This window comes from Balaenoptera ricei, chromosome 10, assembly GCF_028023285.1.
Source record: "Balaenoptera ricei isolate mBalRic1 chromosome 10, mBalRic1.hap2, whole genome shotgun sequence".
Classification (NCBI taxonomy): Eukaryota; Metazoa; Chordata; class Mammalia; order Artiodactyla; family Balaenopteridae; genus Balaenoptera; species Balaenoptera ricei.
The window spans coordinates 44636752-44646142 of NC_082648.1; the positions used below are offsets into that span (position 1 = coordinate 44636752).

Genomic DNA, 9391 nt, shown 5'->3' on the forward strand with positions numbered 1-9391 from the left:
AAGGGCCAGGTTAAAGTTCAGAGGTGAGAGATGGGGGTGAGGTGACAAGACCCAGGTCTGCCACCCTGGGTAGAGCTGAAGCCAGCGCATCACTGGGAGGGGACTGGAAGGAGGGACAGAACACAGAGGACCTCAGCACAAATCCCCATCTCCCAAACCAGGGTATCTGAATTAGCGGTTGAAGGCCATCCTCTGGCCCTGGAAACCAAGGGCTCCAAGAAGGAAGGTCTGGCTCTCATGAATGGGAGGGGTTATGCCGGAGACACCAGGAACAGAAGGAGTGAGAGAGACACATTAGGAGGGCACAATGGGTCTGATCTTGTTTGCCAGAGTAGCCCTAGTCCTGGCACTCAATAACATTTATGGGAGGGAGGGAGTGGGGGAGGGGGAGGGAGAGAGAAAGGAAGACCCACTACCAGGAGAACTGGGTGCTGCTTTATTTCACAGGAAATAAATGGACAGAAATACAGAAATGGAGGCCCGGAGGCTGGTGAAGAGGGCAAGAATGGTGTCCCTTGGTTCCAGCCCTCAGGCTCTGGTCAGTGGGCCTCAGGCCTCTCCCTTGGGATGCGGATGCAGTCTGGCCAAGCCCAACCAGGAGTTTTCCTAGCTCGGTCAAAGGCTGTGGAGAGAGGAGAGGACAAGCCTGGCCGGCTGGAGGCTTGGCGCTGTGCTCCTTGGTTAGTGTGGGCGGCAGACAAATGAGATGCAAATCAGTACGCAGAACAAGGCCAGACTGGGCAAGCATTCAGAACAGCAGGCAGGACCCGACTGACTTCTGCAGAGTCCCCTGTGGGCTGGCTCGGGCTGTGGGCAGTGGACACAGAGCTGGCCATGCAGGGATGGGAGTGATAAGAGTGGGAGAAGAGCTGAGAGGGCTCAGGAAGGCGGGAGGGCGGGAGGAGCAAATGGCCTCCGGGTCACTCAGTATGTGATGGACGTCTTCAGACTTGACTCGACCGTCTTCTTCAGGATGGTGTGGCAGGTGGAGCTGGAGCCAGAGCCGGACACAGAGCAAGAGCCCAGAAAGGGGCCCTGCCCGGAGCCCAGGATGACATTGGATTCACCGGTCACGATGCTGGAGCAGCTGGACCCAAAGCTGCCATTCCCGCCTCCGAGTCCACAAGTGCCCACCAGGCCACTATCTGCTCCTCCAGACACGATGGTGCTGCCTTCCCCAACGGCTGCCAAGAAAGGCACCAGGGTCACAGCAGAGTCCTCGATTCCCCAGGGGGCCCCTCTCCCAAAGTCCCCTGATACTCACAGATAGTGACCTGACTGGCACACTCCCCAGACATCCTGGGGGAAAAAGGACAAGAGGAAGAAATACTAAGAAGGGCTGCAGAAAATATGTCCCCAGGTGCTTTTAAGCCTCTTAGAGCAGCTCACCACGCTCTGAGCAGGTAAAATCCCCAGCCCCCAATTTTAAATCCCTCCCAGCAGAATGGGTGGCCCTTGGTGGCTCACAGTGTCAAGAAATCTCTCAGCATCCTAGGGACTTCCCTGGTGGCGCAGTGGTTGAGAATCTGCCTGCCAATGCAGGGGACACAGGTTCGAGCCCTGGTCCGGGAAGATTCCACATGCCGCAGAGCAACTAAGCCCATGCACCACAACTACTGAGCCTGTGCTCTAGAACTCGTGAGCCACAACTACTGAGCCCGTATGCCACAACTACTGAAACCCACGCGCCTACAGCCCGTGCTCCGCAACAAGAGAAGCCGCCACAATGAGAAGCCCGCGCACCGCAACGAAGAGTAGCCCCCGCTTGCCACAACTAGAGAATGCCCGCGCACAGCAATGAAGACCCAACGCAGCCAAAAATAAATAAATAAATAAATAAATTTATTTTTAAAAGAAAGAAAGAAATCTCTCAGCATCCTGTGTTGGCCTTGCATCCCCCCACCCCCACCTCCGTCACACATCCTCAGGGCCCTCTGACCAGCCCCACTTGCACTCCTCGCCCTCCAGCAGCCTGCGGTAGGTGGCGATCTCCACATCCAAGGAGAGCTTCGAGCTCATCAGCTCCTGGTACTCGCGCAGCAGCCGCGCCAAGTCCTGCTTGGCGGTTCTCAGAGCGGCCTCCAGCTCGGCCAGCTTGGTCTGAGCATCCTTGAGGGCCAGCTCCCCACGATGCTCGGCATGGGCGATGGCAGCCTGCAGGTTGGCATTCTAGAGAGGGGTAGAAATAAGGGAGGAAGTGGCTGTAAGCCCGACACAGACTCCCAAAGCACTTACTGTGGATATAACTTAAAGGCTGAGATGGACCATAATCTCATGAGCTCAAAATTATTCCTGGCCATGGCCAGCTCTTCTCATTCTAAAAGACAGTATTGCCTCTTCTGCTTCTTTAACTCTCAGAGTGGGTTAAGTAGCATCTCAAAAACGTCAGGTCCATCAAGAACTTCAGAAAATAATCTAATTTGGAGATAGGGTCTTTGCAGATGTAATTAGTTAAGGATCTCAAGCTGCTATCACACGGTATTTAGGGTGAGCCCTATATTCAGTAACTGGTGTCCAAGAAAAAGATGAGACAGACACTGAGATGACGCCGTGTGAAGATGGAGGCAGAAATGGGAGTGATGCACCACCAGACGAGGAATGCCAAGGAACTTCCAGAGCCACCAGAGGCCAGGAAGAGGTGAGGAAGGATTCCCCCGGCTCCTTCAGAGTGAGTGCGGCTGCCCGCACCTGAGTTCAGACTTCTAACCTCCAGAACTGACAGAATAGATTTCTGCTCTCTCAAGCCGCCAAGTTTGTGATACCATGTATGGCAGCCACAGGAAATGAATCCAGCTCCTTCTCCACTTTCTCCCATGATCTTCCCCTATTTCTTCCCACCCTGTCGACCCTCAGCACCTTCCCTGCAGTACTTTCTCTCTCCTAGGGTACTTAAAGCTCTTCCTGTCCTGTACAGGTCATTATCTACAAGTCTCATCTTGAGGGCCACGTGTCCTTGAGGATTTTGGAACAGCCCCATTTCAAGTACTTTCTCCCGATGTTGTCAGAGTCTCATGGGCCTCAGTTTGGGGTCTGAAAAATATTCTCTGTGCTCACCTCTCCAATCCGACAGAAAACTCTTAGAGGAAGGACAGCATCCCGGTCCAATCAGCCATCTAGTTGATTTTCCCTCACGTTCGGTTCAGGAAAGAAGGCATTCCCTAAAGGCTCTCTTTCACTTACCACAAAGCACCGCATGGATGAGGAACATGGTCTCCATTCTACAGGTGAAGAAACTGAGGCTCGGAAAGGAGGTGAGTGGCGGAGCTGAGACCCTAACCCAGAACAGCTGAGGTCCAGTATACCGCTCTTACTGTAGCCTCAGTTCATCAGGCTTGTGCATGAAAACGAAGAGTGACAGGGGGCTGTGACCCCAAGAAGGATTCTCCCAGGAAAGGCACCTTGCTATGCAGGGGCGACTGTGTTTCCCAGACATGGGGACATAGTGACTCTCCTAAGTGCTGGCCACTGGTCTCTGAGACTCCACGCACTTCATTGTCACCTGGGTGAACTTAGTTGAGAAAGCAGGTTTCTTGGCTCCACCTTTAGAGACTCAGATTCCCTCTCTCTGGTGGGAAGCCCAGGAATCTGCATCTTATCAGACACCCCAGAGAACCCCAAAGCTTCCAGAGCAAAAAGTCCAAGTTTATGGGCAAAACACCGTGGCAGCAAATTGAGTAATAGGACCTGGTCGGTCACCCTCATCTCAGGTCCTTCCTCACACTCCGAAGGAGAGCAGGTCAGGATGGCTGGAGACTGAGTCTGGCCTTTGAATGGTCTGTGTGCTCCAAGAAGCACAGACCCTGCTTGCATGTGGACAGGCCACCCATGGCCTGGGAGTCAGGCTGAAGTGCTTGAGGAAACCGCCAGACTCTGTGGTCTCAGCTCTCAACCCTCTGTTGATCCCAAAACAAACGATGCTTTGGGCTTCGGGAAAGTGAGGGCAAAGACACTTGAAAACTTAAGAATCTGTAATCCTCACATCTAGAAGTAAGGTCTCCAGGAGGAGCAGGAAACCAATTCCCAGCCCTTGCCATCCTCTCCCTCCACCTCTCCCGGCTCCTCACACCAACAGCATTACCTGACCCTAAGGGGGCCTCGGCGCCCCACCATCCTGCCCATGTCCCCCCCTCCCTGAGATCCTGGTTCTCTCCCTCCCTAACACGGGACCAGGAAATTCAGCGTGTGGCCTTAGAGTCCTTACTGGGCTTGACGAGTAAGCATCAAAAGAAGAGATAAGAAAAGAGATGAATTAACCCTCTCCCCGAGGAGCTGAAAGCAAGATGTGCATGTAGACACGGAATGCAGCGTGAGGGCTGCGGCCAGGGTGGGCAGAGCAGAGCCCATGCAGCTAGAATTCCCTGGAGGAGAGCTGAACGCCTCTGAAATGGGGCTTGAAGTTCTCTCCACCCCAAATTAGCCAAACCTCCAGCCAGTTATCAAAGTTTCACACAAACCCAGCAGTGACCCTGGCACAAAGGTGGTAAGACAGAGGGCTTGGGGGCTCCGGTACCCTCACCTGCTTTTTCAGGTTCTCAGTCTGACTCTGCAGCTTCTGAATCGCCTGCTGCAGCTGAGTGATCTGGACTTTGGTCCCCTTCATTTGGTCCCCATGAAGCTGGGCAGACACCTGAAGCTCCCGGTACTGATGGGGGATGGGGTGACACCGTCAGTGGAGAGGACCCTCACCTTTGACCCCAAGACCATGAGGAACACCATGGCCCCGGTTCTCTGCCTCCTCACGTCCTCATCTGGGATGCGGGTTAAAACGTTTGGAAAACCAGGACACGGTGGGCTGTGGTTGCGGGAGTCTGGGCTCATCTCCCACAGTTTCCCTGCATTGCCTCCCTCCTGGAGAGGGGAAACATGGTGCCCACCCAGCCCTGATGCTTCAGAGAGGTTATCAGAACTGCCCAACGGGACCGAGGTGGACGAACACCCTGGGGGGGCAGGCAGGGAGACCCAGCCTTTTTCACCATGGTGCTTGTCCCCCGGCCCTGGCACCTTGGTCTGGTACAGCATCTCGGCCTCGGCTTTGCTGGTCCGGGCGATCTCCTCGTACCGGGCACAGACCTCGGCGATGAGGTCTCTGAAGTCCAGGCGGCGGTTGTTTTCCATGGACAACACCACAGACATGTCGCTGGCCTGGGTCTGCAGCTGGCCCAGCTCCTGTGGGGAAGACTGACTCAGTGTCCGTTGGCCCCCTGGCTCCCTTTCCCCTTGGAGCCCCGGGCAGGTGGGCAGAGTGCCCTCTTCCTTCGGAGGCAGCCCTCCTTCGCGCCAGGTGGCAATGAGCACACCCTGCCCTCTGCGGGACTGTGTCCTTATCTGGAATTGAGGGCTGTCCAACGACTCGTGGACATTAAAGGAACGTGTCCGGCAGGGTCTGAAATCACCTGGTCCCCATCACTCCCCTGACCTCCTATCACATCCCCTCTCTCGTTCCCATTGCTCCAGTCACAGCGGCCTCCTTGCATTTCCTCAAAGACACCAGCACCCTCTGCCTGGAATCCCAGATTCCCCACTGTGTGTCTGTCTTCCTCACTTCCTTCAGATCTTGGCTCAGATTTTGTTTTCTAAATAAGGCCATCCCAACCACCCTATTTGAAATTGCCACCTGCCCTACCCCCCGCCACATTCCCAATCCTCCTTTCCCTGTCCTAATTTTCCTTTTTCCCATAGTATTTATCACTTTCTAACATACTTGGTAATTTATTTATTTACTAGGTCTAGTGTTTATTGTCTGTCTCCCAATAGAAAGCAAGCTTCGTGATTTTTGTCTGGTTGTTCACTGGTATATCCCCAATACCTAGCAATTCACATGGTAAATTCTCAGTAATTGTTTATCAAAGGACTGAATGACCAGCATCTAATTCACTCTAACCAGGCTTCACCTCCCAGCCACTCCCACTATCGCCACAGGAGCCTGCCCACCTGTCCCCTTCCCTCCCGCCCACCTGCCCCTGGCAGACCATCACTTCTGCCCTTAGTGATCCTCACTTCTTCATACAGATGCCTCAAGAAGCAGATGTACTCTTTCAGAGCCTCCACCGTGCCTTCCAACTCCATCTTGCTCGAGAGAACCCCGTCCACATCCTGGGGACAGGAAGATAAAAGCCATATACCCCCACTCCCTCTTTGGGGGTCCCACTCTGACCCAGGAGTTCTGTTCACACACTGCCCAACACCCACCCCATGGCCATCTCCAGTTCCCATTCCTTCCTCCCCAATCCCCACCCTGCCCTGCTCTCTCTTTTGCCTGACACTGACCCACACCACCTTCAGGAAGTCTTCCCTGATTCATCCCAACCAGTTCTGTTTCTTCCACTCCCTCCCCACCCTCTCCCACAGTGACACCCAGAGCTCATCACATAGTCCCTCAGTCGGATCTTGTCCTGGGGTCCCCCTGTGTCTACATAGACGTCCCATTTCCTCAGAGGGTCCCTATAAGCAGTGTGACAGCCTGTCGTGCGTGAGGATCTCCCACCCCCTGCCCTCCCAGCCCAGGACTGGGCTCTGTGCACGGTGGATGCTCAGGGTTCGGGTAGAGCAGCTGACCCCACCCTCACCTTTTTGAGGACCACGAAGTCTTTCTCCAGTGTGGCGCACTTGTGGGCCTCCCGCTCATACCTGCCAAGTAAGCACAGAAAGACGCTGCCTGGAGTGCCGGCATCAGAGCCCAGGCCCCTCTCCAAGTACAACCTCCCTGGAAAGGCCACTCTGCTTTAGATGCTCCAAAGCAGGACACACCAGCAGCCTGCTTCTCTACTCTTCTATCAGGAAGTTTTGTCATGTCTTATGTCCCTCTTCACTCTTTCAGCCCAGGTCCACTTGTGACATCAGGCGACTTTGCTTCATGTTTATAAGGCACATTCAAACACTCTTCTTACTTACCACTCACAATCATCATCTGAAGCAGGCATTTTGGGTTTTATCAGGGAGATTACAAGATGTGCCCAAGCCCTGGATAATTAGGTGGCCCAAGCAGATCTAAAACACAGGTCTCCTGGCCCCAATCTTTCCAGGACCTTCCACCTGGGTCCTGGAGCAATCCTCCCAATGGTTCTGGAAGGTAAGAAAGGCAAGTGGCATTTTCCCAGTCTACAGATATGGAAACTGAGGCTGGGAAATGTAAGATGCCTTGCCCAAGGCCACACAGCTATTCCTTGTTCACAGTCACCAAACCCAAGCCTCCTGTTGGTCCAGGGTTCTCTCCATACCACCAGGTGACCTGGTGGGGAACCCAGAACCACAGCCTACCTGTGAATCATGCCACAGGCCTGGGGGTGGTCCCACTAATGAATTCTCTTCCACCTCTGAGACCAGAGAATGTCTGAGTCACTTTAACCCACAGCCTGTTCAACAGCAATTTCTCAAGAAAAAACCCCACATAGGCATTGTTTAATAAGCCCCCCCGAGCCTTGACCAGAAACGTGGCCCTCGTAACTGGGGCCTGCTAGAATCGATGTTCTCCAGTCCTGGGTATCAGGGGCTGTGGGATCACTTACTTGCAGCAGGTGGGGCCCCCTGAGAATCAGGGGGAATGGGGATGCGGAGGGGCTAGAGGGGAGGCCGGTCATGTGACCCTGGGAGCTCAGCAGTGGGATACCCTATGGCTGATAGCCCAATTCAAGCCCTCCCAGCACCCATCCAGGGCCCATGGGGATGCTGCATTTTGCCTACTTGGTTTTATACTCCTCCTGCTGGTCCTGGCAGGACTTCAGCTCGGCGTCCAGAGACCCTCGTTCTCTCTGCAGCTGCTCCAGCTGCTTCCTGAGCTGGACCAGATAGGCCTCGAAGAAAGACTGCAGGGCCTGGGGACTGTCACTCAACTCCTGCTGCTGCAGCAAGTCCCACTTGGTCTCCAGGACCTTGTTCTGCTGCTCCAGGAACCGCACCTACAGCACAAACAGCGGGTCCCTGAGGCAAGCTCCTGCCAGACTCCCTGGGCACAGCCTCTGGGAAATAAAGCCTGAGCAACACTCTAGCCAGCCCGGAGCCTTTTAGGCCTTTGATAAATATTTTCCAACACACTAAATGAATTATAATGACATTTTTATAAAGGGAATTTCAAAACACTAATTAAACAGAGCCTCAGCATAACCAGAGAGACTCCAGTTAGACCACAGGAGGGACTTCCTTGCTGCAGAAGTGATTAGAAAACTAGTAGGAGACCAGACTTCCCCATTCCCAAGTCCATCGAGAACAGTTCCTCGAGGGAGGCACAGAGACAGGGGCTTAGCTGAGCTGACCCTCACCTTGTCAATGAAAGAAGCAAACTGGTTGTTGAGGGTTCTGATCTGTTGGGTCTCCTGAGTCTGAACCACCTGGAACTGGGGGTCGATCTCAATCTTCAGTGGGGTCAGCAGATTCCAGTTGATGGCCACTTCCTGGATGCCTCCCGGAGGGCACGGGGAAAGCCCAGGCCCACCGATCCCCTCCCCATACCGCACCCCTAGCCTTCCCCTTGAACCCCAGGCCCTCCCACGAGAGCCTCCTTGGCACCCCACAAAGGAACTGAGGCTCCTGCTGCTGACGTTGACCCTGCCTCAGCCCCCCGAGCGAGCAGAACAGGCTGAGCGAGCACTGAAGCCCCTCTGGGCCCAGCAGGGAGAGAGAGACATGGCAGAGACTGAAAGTCTCACAGCTACAGACAGGATCGTCAAGGTGTGTGTGTTTCTGCCCTGCGGCCCCGGCACAAGACTTTTATCTCCTCCCGTGCCGGGGCTGGGCCTTGGAGAGCAAGATGCTCTTGGCCTGAGTGTGTCTGCCACTGACTCCAGCTGGCCTCTTCTGACATGCCTGGGGAATAGGTGCCTGGCAAGTGCAGAGCCCAAGGAAGAGACCCAGAGCCTGCCCTCAGAACTCCCAGGCTATAGGAGGGATGGGCACGTTCTGAAGACCAGGAAGTACCCAGAGACCTGGACTTCAGTGCTGGGGGATGGGGAGAGATGGCCTTGAGCAAACTTCCTGAGGGTCATTCAAGGAAGGCTTCCTGGAGGAGGAGATGGGGAAGAAGGGAGGCACATTCAAAGGGAAAAGAAGATGGAGGGGGTTCAGATGGAGCCCTTGAGTGCCCTGCAGAGGTTGGACAGAGGAGTGCAGCTTCTCGAGGGAGGATCTACATACGAGAGTAGGAGGAGGAAGGCACTTTGCAGCACAGGAGAACCCAGGAGGTTAATAGAGGTGTTATTGTCATCGTTAGCTAAAAGACACTGCAGGATTTGGAAATGAAACAGAAAAACAGGGTACCCAAGTCCCTCCTCTTGCCCAACCCAGCAATCATCCGTGAGGCGCCACCCCGCTCAAACCAGGCATCTCCACCCGGGGTGGCGGCGAATGGAGCATTTCTAAGCCCAGCCTGTGTCCCTTCCACAAACACACAGCTCTAGGC

The 9391-nt window shown here is 54.6% G+C and overlaps 1 protein-coding gene across 1 annotated transcript; it reads right to left on the bottom strand.

Moving 5' to 3' along the window:
* Positions 1-924: 924 nt before the first annotated feature.
* On the bottom strand, positions 925-8621 carry KRT78 (keratin 78). Its single transcript, XM_059935950.1, is given in 9 exon segments — positions 925-1184; positions 1265-1299; positions 1949-2169; positions 4517-4642; positions 5002-5166; positions 5998-6093; positions 6567-6627; positions 7681-7895; positions 8256-8621. Coding segments are annotated over 9 exon segments (1545 nt in total).
* Positions 8622-9391: the final 770 nt, after the last annotated feature.